Source organism: Cucurbita moschata, unplaced genomic scaffold (genome assembly GCF_002738365.1).
Source record: "Cucurbita moschata cultivar Rifu unplaced genomic scaffold, Cmos_1.0 Cmo_Scf00024, whole genome shotgun sequence".
Lineage (NCBI taxonomy): Eukaryota > Viridiplantae > Streptophyta > Magnoliopsida > Cucurbitales > Cucurbitaceae > Cucurbita > Cucurbita moschata.
Window position 1 is genome coordinate 3,411,408 of NW_019268540.1, and position 13,995 is coordinate 3,425,402.

General features: G+C 35.6%; 3 protein-coding genes across 7 annotated transcripts; 1 reads left to right on the top strand and 2 right to left on the bottom strand.

Moving 5' to 3' along the window:
* Positions 1-1,061: 1,061 nt before the first annotated feature.
* Positions 1,062-10,659, top strand: LOC111460687 (major facilitator superfamily domain-containing protein 12-like). Of its 5 annotated transcripts, none has more exons than XR_002713456.1 (15): positions 1,062-1,371; positions 2,283-2,371; positions 2,481-2,668; positions 3,459-3,528; positions 4,045-4,241; positions 4,643-4,718; positions 4,811-4,894; positions 4,973-5,052; positions 5,406-5,532; positions 6,023-6,082; positions 6,173-6,223; positions 6,313-6,471; positions 7,411-7,543; positions 7,624-8,182; positions 10,170-10,659. XR_002713456.1 is itself a non-coding variant. In XM_023103920.1 (15 exons), exons 4-15 carry the CDS (start codon positions 2,511-2,513, stop codon positions 7,800-7,802), a joined length of 1,374 nt encoding a protein of 457 aa, XP_022959688.1. In that variant the 5' UTR covers positions 1,062-1,371; positions 1,540-1,772; positions 2,283-2,371; positions 2,481-2,510; the 3' UTR covers positions 7,803-8,329. The 5 variants fall into 5 exon arrangements, 4 of the variants coding, with proteins under 4 accessions (XP_022959688.1, XP_022959687.1, XP_022959689.1 ...); XM_023103920.1 differs by lacking the exon at positions 10,170-10,659 and adding an exon at positions 1,540-1,772 and having other exon boundaries at positions 7,624-8,329; XM_023103919.1 differs by lacking the exon at positions 10,170-10,659 and having other exon boundaries at positions 7,624-8,329.
* Positions 8,411-9,288, bottom strand: LOC111460691. Its single transcript, XM_023103926.1, has one exon. The coding sequence runs from the start codon at positions 8,962-8,964 to the stop codon at positions 8,479-8,481; it is 486 nt and encodes a 161-aa protein (XP_022959694.1). The 5' UTR covers positions 8,965-9,288; the 3' UTR covers positions 8,411-8,478.
* Positions 10,495-13,023, bottom strand: LOC111461160 (protein UPSTREAM OF FLC-like). Its single transcript, XM_023104658.1, has 7 exons — positions 12,900-13,023; positions 12,209-12,282; positions 12,030-12,141; positions 11,782-11,952; positions 11,363-11,666; positions 10,751-10,846; positions 10,495-10,672 (listed from the first exon to the last, which is right to left on the bottom strand). Exons 1-7 carry the CDS (start codon positions 13,021-13,023, stop codon positions 10,507-10,509), a joined length of 1,047 nt encoding a protein of 348 aa, XP_022960426.1. The 3' UTR covers positions 10,495-10,506.
* Positions 13,024-13,995: the final 972 nt, after the last annotated feature.

Here is a 13,995-nt window from a genome sequence, read left to right on the forward strand (position 1 = left end):
TGGCCTCTGCCTCAAGGAACTTGGGCTTTGACCCAGTTTCGTTTTTACTTTCGTGTTTGGTGGTTCGGTTTCTTTTATATCACGATTTAGTTTAATTTGTATATCACTTTTTTTATTTTTTTTTATTTAGTTTTTTAATTTTTCGTGTCTTGTAATCATACTTTGTTTTTGTTTTTGTTTTTTTTTTTTTTTTTTAAATATTAAATTACAATTTTAATTCCTGGTACAATTTTAATATAGATATAAAATTGAAAATCCAAAATTTCATTAAACATAAAAATTACACAAAATTCAAATATAAGTATGATAGCTTTAATAAATGATGTCAAAATTCTCTTAAATATAAAATTTTAAATGTAACAAAAGGAAAAAGAAATGGTCCAAAAAGGTTCTCTCAAACAATCTTAAAATTCATTGGATGAGAGAACACTGTCTTCAACGTATTTATTATTTTTGTAAAAATAAATATCTCACATGTCGTTTTTTAAGAGTAAATTTCTATCACATATATATTTTTGCGATTGGACCTATCATTTTCTTTAAAATAAATGTCTAAAGTATTAGTTTTTTTCTTTTAAAATAAATTTATATCACATTTTTTTCCTGATAGAATTATAAAATGGCTAATACACATATTTTTTTATTATTAAAATTTTTAAATAAAAGATTTAACCATTTAATTTTTTTTGGACAAATAGTATTTTTGTTATTATTCTTTTTTTGTGAGAAAAAAAATATATTATTACTTATCAAACCATCGTGAAAAGAAGAAATATCGATGTAAATTGTAAAAATGAGTATAATTTAACAACAATATACCTCTATTATGGAAGATTTAAATTTTATATATGTATGTATCTATGGGTTATAAAGAATTGAAGTGTTGAAGAAATTAGAGTATGCTTTAATAAAAAAAAATAGTGTTGAAGAAATTAGAGTATTTTTGTCCTACTAAATTTATAAATAAATTATTAATTGAAGAATTTTTGTTCCTAAATTAGAACCTTATTTAAAAAATTAGTTTAAGGAATAATTTGTCGTATTTTGGAGGCGCGTTCTTCCAATTCCGTGCTCCAAGGAACCCGCCATCCTCTGTTGAAGAGATTAGATGAATCCCAATTTTCGGAACCTTTAAATTTGAAAATGATTCCTCGCCGCAAATGTTAGTGATAACGGAAGATCAAAGCCACCATGATGGTCCCACGATGGACCAGTCCCAATCTCAGCTCTAGAAGCAAGATTTTCAAAGCCACAAATGAAGATTTGTGATGGATTTAACCTGTTTCAGTTTCTGATAAACACCACATCATCAAAGCTCTTCCACGCGTCTCGGCGGATGGTGGCGGCGGAAGAGGAGGAAGTGTGATGACGGTATCAGAACTCTCTTTTTCTTTTTTGGCTTTGATGAAGTCTTTTATTGGACAGTTTTGTTTTTCGATCGTTCGGTCTTGTTTCCAAAGCCACGTTCTCAAAGATCAGATTCATATTATGGCTTATCGGTATTCTGTGGCGGTGCACGCATTCCAATGTGTGTAACAGGTCGTAAAATAGGGCAGATGAAGAAAGAGATCAAACTCGATGTTTGATGATAAATTCGAGGCTGATTCTTGTTCTCCGTAGATTTCTTTTTGTATCCACTTCTCCAGAATTCCAAACATAGCCTTGACCTAGGATGTGTCGTGTAAATGCTTTCCTTTTGTGGCTATAATCCACAGTTGGAGGGGCTTCAGCTCGGCCTATCTTCCACGGGCGTTTGATTCCTTGCTTCTTCTGTCTGTATTCTTCTATCCATGACTGATTTTTCGTCTATTTTAAGAAAAGCTTCTTGTATGGCGTCTGTATATGTCCATTTTTGCCGTCTTAAATTTCTTTGTGGCATTTGGTGGCCCTGAAACTAGTTAAGAGCGGACGGAATAGGCTTATTGTGATTAGGTCGCTGTCTGATTTTGTTTTCTGCTCATTCAATTTATGGAATTGACGGGTAATATTAATACTGAAACTGTATGATCTAAAGTCGCCTGCAGGCAGTGAATTTTAAATTTGAGTTCATTAGCAGTTTCGTTATGAATTAAGAATTCCCGCGCATTTCTTTCTTTGTTAGTTCTTTCCCTTTTGGCTCGACGGATCGGGTTTAATTTTTGAATGCTAAGATTGCTAAGCTATTCAATGGTTATCTTGATGGGAGAATATTGCCGATGTGAAAAATGATCTTATGGCAACTCTATCGCAAGGAAATCTGTTTTGCTGCAAATTAATTTTACTATTTCTTTCTTTTGAATCAGGTATCTTAGGCTGAAGGTGACATATGAAAAAGAAAAGGAAGTAAAAGAAAAGACGACATATTGGGGACGGCTGCTGTGGACTATAGCAGGTTTGATGTGGTTGATGATATTGAATTCCTCTTAAATTTGAAGTTAAATAAACATTGAGAATTGGTACCTTAATTCTGCATTCTGAAGCTTTTGGTTCTTTCTTTTCAGGAAACCAAGTTTGGTATTGTCATTTCCATCATGAGTAATCATGATGAAAGTTTTGTGTCACTTGCTCAACCCATCGGAAGATGGTCGATATTCTGTTTCGGTCTGGGGCATATGCTCAATGACATTACTGCTGCCTGCTGGTTTACGTATCTGTTACTTTTCTTGACGGATATTGGATTATCTCCGGGGTACTTATCTTTTGACACAACAATTCGATTTGATTTGATTTGGATACTGGAGAACTGCTGTTTTCTACGTAGTTTGTACATTTTTCACTTATGTTATATGAAATGTAGTACGTTTCCATACTCTCGTCTTCTTCCATCTATTAGTTAATTATAGTGTCTTCTATTGTTCTTGTATCTCCCCCATCCACTCTCAGTTTTTTTCATGCCAAACATTTAGAATAGATGATTGGCTCTTTATGAGGTTTGAGGACTTTGAACTAAGTTCTTATGGCTGCTCGAAGTTAAATATAAAAATTGAGTCCACTTTGCTGTACGACATTTTCCACCCGTGTATTATGTATTCATATTTGTCTAGGAAAATATTCGTTGTTTTGGATCTTTTACAGGAATTCAATTATAATATAGTGGCTAGTGCGCAGTGAGACTATGGAGGAAGAGAATTGCAAGTTTATGTTAACATAATAAATTCTAGATTTAAAGGTCACAGAACCATCAACATACATTTCTTGACATTGGTAATGCAATGAATGAATTTAGTGATGTTGGTAACTTTGGCTGGAAAGATGTCCTTGTTGGTCAACCTTTCATTTCATGCTGACCAACTTTCATGATCAAGGTTTTCCAAAAATTAGTAACAACACACTCTTTTAAGGATTGGATGAATTTACTTCTAATAATATATATGGTGTCCGCGAGTTTTGCTTTCCCCCTCCAATTCTGTTTTTTCATTATTATTCCGTTGAGGACCTCTCATGCTTATTGTAAATCTATCATATCATAAAATTTTTAGGAATGCTGCTACAGTTATGCTTTCGGGTCAAGTAGCTGATGGGTTAACAACAATTGTTGCTGGTGAACTGGTATGCCATAGCTCACCATATGTTATATGTATACTATTGTTTGCTGCATCATTTGAACTCGGGACAGCTATGGTCCATTTCTTTCATGGGTTTCCACTTATCTTTGTTGGCATATTTGTTTTCCCTTTCTAAATATATATATATTTTTTGTTATGACTTGGAGGATTGAGATTATAGTTGTTGCAGATACAGTATGGATCTAATTTTATTAATTATTCTGAATGATTGTTACTTCTTGTCTTCACTTAAGTTCCATTTAAGATGTAATAAACCATGATCTAAAATATTTATTCATTCTTGCCCATGAGAGAATGATGTAATAAACCACATTTAAGTTTGGCTGTTAAACTGAAGTTTGTGAGTGCTTGATGAGGTGGTCTTGATTTTTTCTGTTGAGCTATTTGTGGTTTATTACTACTCAGGATCAGGTGTTTATTACTTAGTAATTCAAAACAACCGTTGTCATTTTTATCACACACAACTTTAATAATTTTAATTTCCTTGTTTATATGATAGATAGACCGGTTCGGACGTTTCAAAATATGGCATGGTGCAGGATCTATGTTAGTGGCAGTTTCGTTTTCTTCTGTTTTTGGTGGCTGCATACCGTGCATATTCTATTCTCGAAGTTCATCAACATTGCGAACTGTAGGCTACAGCTTTTTTGCGGCAATCTTTAATGTTGGTTGGGCAGCCACTCAGGTTTCACATATGTATGGACCGACCCTTTTTAATTTGACCTTTTCAATTAAAATATTTTTTCCCAGAAAAAGGGTGAGGAACACTTGATATCATGGTTGGTCATCTCTCTATTTTCTTGAGTTTTACTATGTTTTCTGTCTTGAGAAAATTACTGGACAGCGATTCTTAAATATGAAAAACAATTTTTTACAATTCTTTCATAGGTTTCTTGGAAATGTTTCTTTGGGTAGCACTTTTTAAAGTTTAGGTGAACAATGCTAGTTGGTGTCATTAAGAAGCCGCTGCTCATTCAGTATCTATAGTTATCCCCTATTTTTTACTTCAAAAGTTCTTGGTCTTTTCAGCCCAGAAGATAAAAAGTTAAAAGAAAAAACGAAAGGAAGTTCTCAGCTCTGGCATTGGTTGTGCGCAGGTCTATGATAAATTGTATTACACTGAATTCAACCAGTAGAGTGGCATTGGCTAGTTGCCGCAATGCTTTTAACATGGTAGGGCCCTGACTTCTCATTGTTTTGATGTATTTAGTGCACTTCTCTGTATGAGTCTATCTTAGATGTTGAACTGAGTTCTTCTTTTGCAGGTTGCAAATCTTAGCCTGTATGCAGTGGCTTTGTTAGTGTTTAGTATCTCGAAGGCAAAATCTCATGTAGATATTGAACATCAGGTAATGTAATTTTACAAGGTTATTCTCTTTTAAAAAACTTCCTTCAAGCCTGTTATCGGTGCTCTTTCACTCGTGCAGTACCGAATGATAGCATATATTTCAATTTTCATTGGCTGCTGCTTTGTGGTCGTATTTCTAGTTGGGACCAAGGAGCCAAGGTATGCCAAAGAGTTTAATTGATCTTTGTTTATTTTTCTCCTTAATATTTGCATACGCATGTCTTGCTAACATTGACCTTTGTGATGAGAAACCTGCCTCTATTTCCATAGACCTAGATTTTTCAAACTACCTTTTTTTTCCATGATGAGATGAATTGATGGTGTGGTCAGAAAAAAGAAAAATGCAGACCTTGTGATAATTTGCTATTTCGTAGTTGTCAATATTGTAATATAGGTGAACATTTGGTTAAAATAGTCCTTTCTTTGTTTACCAAGACTTCCAGCTTTATTTGTATGCGTTCAAAATATTTTTAGTTGGCTAAGGAACTTACTGATGCTTGGTCAACAAATAGTTTGAAGGTTGCTGTACATGGAAATCGGCATGCAAGGATTTCGTGGTCATATTGGTTCAAGAAAGTTTTATATTATCAAGTTGCTCTTGCTTATGTACTTACGAGACTGATTATCAATGTTTCACAGGTAAGCCGACTTTCTTTATTCCTTTACTGCACTTACATTTTTCAATGAACAAAGAGGAAAGGAAAATTTAGTCATCCTTCATAACAAATATAAAGCCCTCAGTTATGCCAAATCTTTATGGTTGCTGTTGGCATGTCGACTATTTTCAACTTTATATCAAATTCAGTAAACTAAGAGAATGCATCTATGGCAACTGAAAGTCTTATAATTTTAGAAATTCAGTATTCAATTAGAACCTCATTGGCTTTTTTTCTTTTCTTTTCCAATTCCATTGTTGTGTTCTGCCAAGGATTGATGAGGGTAAGGTCAGATAAATATATGTGTTTTAACTCGGCTTAAATCTTAATGGGATGTAGGGAAAGTAGCAACTTGTACGTCATAACTTACTTCAGCATCTTCACAATTTCTAAATTGAAAATTGATTTTCTTAAATTGCAACCGATAATACATGCAGCTTTTAACTACTTTTTTTTTTTGGAAAAATGCTCAGGCATTTCTGGCATATTATGTTATTAACGATCTGCATATGGCGCAGTCAGCTACAGCTTTGGTACTGCACGACTTTTCCTGCCATCAAATTTCTTCAAATTGTTAAGGCTTATACACTCAATGTGAAATTTTTGTCTTGTTGATTGGTTAGGTTCCTGCAATAATCTACGTCTTCAGCTTCATCATATCTTTAACTCTTCAGGTCCTCTTTCGATACCAAGCTTATATATTATTGCATAAAGATTAGTTCCGGTTCCTATATTATGTTTACCTTTTAAGTTCATATTATAGGAGGTTGTTTGGACTGGCCAACGCCTGAAGCTCTACTATTCTGCTGGAGGCATTCTCTGGATGTTTTGTGGTGCGGTGATTCTCATTTTACCCACAAGCATGAGTGCTTTTATGTACGTCGTGTCCTTTGTTATTGGTGTAGCAAATGCTTTAATGGTGGTATGTCTAAATTCGTATGCCTTATATTCATGCATCATTCTTTCCATTAATCTCTTTGGTGCTTACGACATATGAAGAGGAATTTTCTTACAAGCAACAATTTATTTTATCGAGGAGCCAGAATAAATGATAAAGCACTTGTTCATGCATATATATTAAAGTCCTAATTAGTAAACGGTGGGATAGTTAAATTTTCGACTAATTGCTGAAAAAGAAAGTGATGTATGTGAGTTCTTTCTTTAGCCTTTGCTATGGTTGAATGATATTGGAATAACAGAGTACCTGTGAGTTTGAGTGTTGGAAAGGAGGGAAAATAGTGGATAAATTTTCCAAATAGTTTAGAAGTTAAAAACAACTCAAATTACTGGGAAGCTTATGAAAAACCAGCGGAGATGAATGAATTAGATTAAAGTAAACATAAAGAACGAAATAAATCAGGTAAACTGTGTAATTCCGGTTTGATTTTCCCGTTGAGGCCATGAGAGTGAAGGTAGCATAAAAATCCTTTATGCAGTGAGCGAAAGTCTAACAGAGCAATGTTGTATGTAGTTCGAAGTTGATTTGGGAAGGTGATGGTCCTCAAGTGTCACTGCATGAACACCTTGAGGCAAGTTATGTTTTGGAGATGGAGTAATGACAGGACAGTTATAAGGGGTATACTACTAGCCATAGATAGAGCGAATATTCAGAAACTAGGCCCGAAGAGTTCGAAGTTGAAAGAATGTTTGAGTTCTCAAAATTTTCTGGTTCCTCTGTAATCTTTCCTTTATGTCAATATTATCATCAGTTTGTCTTTAGATTCTACCCTGTTAAGTGGGAACAATGTAAATGTTGATGCTGCCAAAATGTGTTTAAGATCTATTACAGAATTGGATCATGCACGAATAATATTTCACAGCCTTTTGATGATGATGAATTATTTGAACTTTGACTCGACAGGTGACTGGAGTGAGCATGCAAACTGTTCTAGTTGGAAGGGATCTGAATGGCTGTGCATTTGTGTGCGGTTCATTGAGCTTCCTTGACAAAATCTTATGTGGGCTGGCACTATACTTTCTGGAATCATTTCAGAGTGAGTTTTTCTTGCACAAACTTCAAACTCCAAATTATACGTTTGGCTCCACACAATGTAATATCTCATGCCATATGTAGGTAACACCGCGTTACACATTTCGAAATACAATCCTCTCGATGCCACCTATATTTCGGTTACGAGATATGGTTTAGGACTTGTGCCAGCAGTTTGTGCATTCCTTGGAGTAGCAGTTACAATGAGCATGGACCTTCATGCCCCTTACGCCAAATACCTGACCGAATCGCTACTGGAATAATGGTAGAAACGTCAGCCTTCAATCGGAAGATCTGTAAATAGACCAATTCCATTCCACTGATGTCATCATCAATTCAACAACATTCCTTTCGTAATCAAGGTGATCATTCCACTGGTATATAGCACAGGTATGGAATTATCATTTTGTTCAAAGAGTTACTAGTCCAGTTTATGGATTGTTCATCTGCTCGTCCCCAAGGGCCTTCTAAGCCTAGCTTTAACTTTTACTTGATAATACTAATTGTTTATCATTTGTTCAAAGAACTACTCATCCAGCATATTTCAGATTAGCTTTGGGAGGAAACAATTTCATGAACTATTCATAAGGCCAATCTGGGTTGATTTGTAGCGTTGAACACTATCTAGTAACCAACAGAAACTGTATGTTTTATCTTTCATCCCTTGTTCTATTTTCAACGTTATAACTATAAGCACATTTGTCTAGTCTTTCATGTGTTGCCAACATCGATTTTGATGACATTATGGGAAAATATGTTGAATTTTGATGGATCTATTCAAATATGTTCTCTAGATGATGATGAGTAAAATCTATATATATATATATATATATTTATAATAATTATTATTTTATCTTGTAGAATGGGTAGAATGGGTTAAAACATATCTTGTAGTTCATCTCGATGTTGTTGATAAAGTTGTAATGAACATTTTTCTCTTCATTGTGAATTATAGAAATGATTTTTTGTTGGCTTCTTCAGCTGGTGTTTATCGCCACCTTTTATCAAACTTCTCAAAAAATTTCCTACCACTTTTTTCAGCTTCACTCCTTGTAGTCCATCTCGATGTTGTTTCTTCACAATTTGAAGATTTTTGTTCATCTCTTCTTTACTAAAGTGTTGGCCAAGTGAGTTCCTTCCTCGGCCGCCCTCGTCTTCCCCCAACCTCGTCTCTGCTTTCTCTTCTTCATTCATGAGTTGCTTCAAGCTTTTATGTTCGTTGTTCTCGAACCCTTTTGTTGTAGGACTCCCAAATCGATCTCTATTATCAACATTAAGATCTTCGTTATTCGGTGTGAGATTTTGAAGCTCATCCTGAATTTTGGCTGGCTTTCTTGTTCTCTTTGACATGGAGATATCATAATAGTGTTTATGAGAAATGCTCTCACTCTCCATTGCCTCAGAAATGGAAAGGCCATAGGCCATGTGTTACATGCCCTTCTATATATATGTACTAAAGATTGCTTAGCAAACAATGAAGGTGGTAGTTTTAAAGGCATTTCAAAAGGTGCAAAGTCTTTGTTTTTTAGATTGTTTGTTCTTTACAGCTGAGGAAAAAAATGGTCAGAAGTCAGCTGAAAATTGGAAAAAGGGTTGTGGGTTGGTGTTGTTTTTAAAGTATTACCAAACATCTTTTCATTCAAATGAATTGAGTAGTAATGAGATGTTGCCCTTTGCTTGCTTCAACTGGGTTTCATAAATTTCTTCTTTTGTTGTGTTTTCTTAGATCCCCAATCCTAATTAGGTAAAAGTTGAATTTTTATTAATATCTAACGTATATATCTTGTTTTTTAATCCCAAGTTATCCCACCCGAGACAAATATTCATTTTTAAGTTGTCCTACTCAAGATAAATACTCATTTTAAAGTTCTTTTGATTGATTAAGAACCGAACTAAGAACTAAAGAACGTATAATTTCTCAAATACTCTATGCCATTGGATGATGGTGCAAAGTGAAAAATGAGGATGGAGAAATAAAAATATTTGCCTACGTATTGGTAAAAATGAGTATCTATTCATTTTTGTGTATAGGCAAGTATTGTTAGTAGAAAAAATGTTCCAAATCATATTTTAGTTTATATACTTGAAATGGATGGATTCACATGTTCAATTTTAGTTAATATATTTTCAATAAGTCTTAAAATTAATCATTATTGTCGGGTTGAAGTTAATCGATATTCGGTACAAAATAATGGATGATTATCTCTACTTGTACTGCTTAGAAGTTTTTTTTATGTGACATTCGAGTAAAGGAGGGTACATAAATGAATTAAGACAACATTTGAATAAGAGCGATCTTTAGGAAAGAGGATTACTAAAGACTTGAAAGAATAAAGTCACGATCTATAACAACAACATACACCTTCCTTTTCGGTGGCTCAATCACAAAAATTTCGTGGTTAAGAATACTTTACTTGAAACAATTCTATGTTGAGTGACCTTCTCGAAATGTTCTTAAATAAATATGAGACAAAATATACTCGAAGGACTCGTGTTGATTTGTAGGGATAGTCTTTTACTCTTAAGAAGCGAGAAGTAAGTAACGTGACTATGTCATAGGAGAATAGATATGCTATTATAGTAGTTGGTTTGTTTTATATCCCCTTTTTTTGTTTGTGTTTGTGTTGCAGGTTATTTACAGAGCTGTGGGAGTCTTCAAAGCAAGTTAGCGCTGGTCCATTCCATTGGCAGAGCAGTCTTAAAGCACACGCAACCTTGAATTCCTTGAGCTGATTCCATCTTGGACAACAACAGGGCATAAGAACAATAATGGTCTACTGATTTTAAGTACACTGAGATTTCACATACTTCAAAAAAGGGGAAGCGTGGCATGAACAGAATGGCTTAGTAAGAGGCTGCAAAGGAACTACTCTTGGAGGGTTTCAAATTCTGTTTCATTAAACACTGATTTGAGTTCATATTTGGCCCAATATTTCACCTTCTTTCTTCCTTCCATGGAGAGCTGTCCTAGTTGGTCAACAGGTACGTGGAAACCAGTTCCTTGTCCGAAGATTTTGCTGTGGTTGACTTTGACTTCGTCGATGTCGTAGCAGTCTTGGTCAGCGACTTGAGTCCCTTACACGATTTCATGTGTGAATGCATCTTCTCTGGCTTGAAACTCTTCCCACATAGCCTGCATTGACTTTTTGGCGTTGACAAACGAAAGAAAACTCAAACCCATTTTCGTCAAAATCAAATCTATCAAACTTACGAGCAGTTCGGTCCTGCCATCGGCTTGTGAGTCACTGCCACCTTTCCCCCGCCGCTCTCTTTCTGCCTCTTCTTCCTTGAATCATCCAAACTTTTTCTGTGAGATTAAATTTTTAGCCTTTGCATTTTCTTTCTCTGTTATTTGTGTTTCATTTACATTGAGTGTGTGTTGTTGTACGATCCTAACAATTGTGATCAAAGTCATGCTCTAAACTTAGTTATGTCAGTAGAATTCTCAAATGTCGAACAAATGATTGTGAGCCTCGAATGTGTAGTCAAAAGTGACTAAAGTGTCGAACAAAGAGTGTATTTTGTTTGAGGGCTCAAGAGAAAGAGTTGAGCCTCGATTAAGGGGAGGATGTTCGAGGGCTCCATAGGCCTCGAGGGAGGCTCTATGTTGTACTTTGTTCGAGGGGAGAATTTTTGGGAGGGAGTCCACGTTTGGTTAATTTAGGGAATCATCAAGGGTTTTTAAGTAAAGACCTTTCGAGGAAGCCCAAAGCAAAGTCATGAGAGAGCAAAGTCATGATAGCTTATGCTGAAAGTGAACAATATCATACCGTTATAGAGATTTGTAATTCCTAACAATTATGACTTGAAGTTTATAAATTACCGAGAATTTTGTTGGCTATGTTGGCAGGAGAGCTCAAGGTTCCCATCCCAAGAATTTCGTTGAACTCGGGCTGAGCCACCCATCTCGTCGTCTCTACAAAACACGGCGCCATTTTTAGGTTTTTCCAATGATGAATCTTTGGGCGATGGATTCTTGATCAAAACGGAGTCGTCTGTATCTATCGCCCCGCACGTAATCCATTGACGAAGCATGGTAGAAGCTCCACTTGAGTAGCTCTTGCTCTTTGTAAATGCATGTTGCTCCGATGACGACGAAGCCGATGAAACTGTTGACATGGGTTCACCTGTTCAAAGATTTCAATACAATATTAACATCCTTATATCTAATTAATGGGTTAAACATAAGTTTATAAGTAAGGAATACAAACAAAATGGACAAATCATACTAAAGATCATTACCTTCCTTCTGCATGGTACGTTCTACAATTCCCTGTTTGGCTACCTCCAAGTTCTTAGCCCGTTCTTCAACCTTCATAGAATCTCCGTCGTCGGTCACCATGGATCGCTCCGAATCTTCATAAGCATCCAAATCCTTTGTTTGCGTGGAGGAAGAACAGAGGCGAGAATTATCTGTGGAAAAGATATGAACATGAAGAAAATGGGAAGAAAAAAATGAAAAAAAAAAAAGGGTCACGAGTAGAAATTACCAAAAAAAGCAGTGGGATATAATTGGGATCCTTGAAGAACATATTCGTTGTCAGAAATTGGAGTTATGAGATCGTCATCCACCAGATCTTGCCAAACGTACCCTGCTCTGTACTTTCTGCATTTTCTCACTCCAATTAATTCTCCTCTCTCTCATATTATTTTTAAAAAATAATTTGACTTGCCTTTTGTATGACCACGCGAACGCTTCGGGCATCGCCTTCCCTCTCAATTCCCCTAGCCACCTCTTTACGTCTTCACCGCACACAATAAATAAAACTCGTTTCATTAATGAATGGTTAGAAATTACAAATCCTTCTCTGGAGTGCTCGAACAAAGTCACTTTTGACTACATCTTCGAGACTCACAACTTCTTTGTTTGACATTTGAAGATTCTATTGACATTGCTAAGTTAAGGCCATGACTCTTATACCAAAACCCAATACCATCATACTTACGTGCATCATTAATCAATGAGATTGGAGAGAGGGAGCTAATAATGGGGATTGATGCATTTCAGTTCAAAAACCTGACGTAGCAAATCCTTGGGTAAAAATAGTACTGGGTGCAAAATACGTAAATAGACGAATAATGGAGAAACCCCAGAAAGAAATAGTAATGATTCATATAAATCACTTAAGGCTAAATGCCTCAAATAAATCCAACGAGTAACTAATAATCCTGTTATATAGAAAAAAATAGCTATCATGCCCTTTTCTGACGAAGCATAGAGTCCTATGGTTTCATCAACTAATAAAATTATCAAATGAATTGTAACGACTCTCCATAATAATATGAAGAAGAATCGGACTCTTCTCCAACAATTCTTAACATGAATTAGATTGGTATAAAGAGGAAAACAAAGTTGATACCTCGAAGATAAACGCCGCCGCGACGGGGGAGATGATGAACACGGATGAGGTGGGGTTGCTCCACGTGTCCCATCCGGCTAAGAAAATAAACGACATGAAGTCTTCGAACTTCTCCACTCTCCATTAACGGTGTGTTTGTAAGCTTCATCAAAATCCCAGAATGCGTTGAACAACAAAAGGGAAAGTGTGAGGTTAAAAAAGAAAGCTCAAACACACAGAACACTCTTCTTTTCAGGCAAAACCCTGTTGGAATGGTTTGTTTATAAAACAGAACACACAAGAAAAGAGAAATCTTTGTCTGTCGGCCGGCCTGCTAATTCTACTAAAAGCCGAGAACATGAGTCCTTAATTAATTACCGTTTTGGGGGTTTGAAAATATTAATTAATTACAAAAAAAACTTAGTTATAGAGCAGGCCTAACTACTCTATTAAATAAAAATTAAAATCAAAGTTTAAAATTTTATATCGAGACTCTAAAAAAGGGAAAAGAAATTACCTTCTGATTTGTCTCTCGCTCTTGTTTTTCTGAGACATACCCTTTTCCCCACCACACTTGGCTTCTTCTTATCTGCGTTTATGTTTACACACAATATATATATATAACCCCTGAGCCCACTCTTGGAAGATATTGTTTGTTCTGGTCCGTTACGCATCGTCGTCAATTTCACGGTCTTAAAACATGTCTACTAGGTAGGCGTGTTATAAGTGTATGGAAACTTCTACTCGTAAATGCATTTTAAAATTGTGAGGGCAATACATAACGAACAAAAGTTGCCCATGGCCGCATGCCCATGACAAGCTCAACCCTTTATGTCTTTTCTGTTGAACACTGTCATAAGCCCTATTCTCTAGGACCAAGACCTATTCTCAAGGCCTTACTAATATTTTTAGGCTTGTTAGTTTATCTTTAGGTTTAGCAGAAGGCTGTGTAATGCCATTCTTTCTGCGGTTGAAATCATCAAGTTTTGAATGTCATATTGTATGTCTTGAGTAACTTTGGTGTTATGAGTACATTTGTTCCGCTTTCGGCGCTCAACAAGTGATATCAGAGCCTTACTGTGGTATTTGGGGGTATTGTGAAAGTTTGGGCCTCATC

Coding starts and splice junctions, on each gene's coding strand:
- LOC111460687 (XM_023103920.1), top strand. CDS start 2,511: ATGAGTAATCATGATGAAAGTTTTGTGTCACTTGCTCAACCCATCGGA. Junction 2,669..3,458: donor GATATTGGATTATCTCCGGG/GTACTTATCTTT, acceptor TAAAATTTTTAG/GAATGCTGCTACAGTTATGC. Junction 6,083..6,172: donor CGCAGTCAGCTACAGCTTTG/GTACTGCACGAC, acceptor TTGATTGGTTAG/GTTCCTGCAATAATCTACGT.
- LOC111460691 (XM_023103926.1), bottom strand. CDS start 8,964: ATGGCCTATGGCCTTTCCATTTCTGAGGCAATGGAGAGTGAGAGCATT.
- LOC111461160 (XM_023104658.1), bottom strand. CDS start 13,023: ATGGAGAGTGGAGAAGTTCGAAGACTTCATGTCGTTTATTTTCTTAGC. Junction 12,283..12,899: donor CGGCGGCGTTTATCTTCGAG/GTATCAACTTTG, acceptor TGTGCGGTGAAG/ACGTAAAGAGGTGGCTAGGG. Junction 11,667..11,781: donor ACGTACCATGCAGAAGGAAG/GTAATGATCTTT, acceptor ATCTTTGAACAG/GTGAACCCATGTCAACAGTT.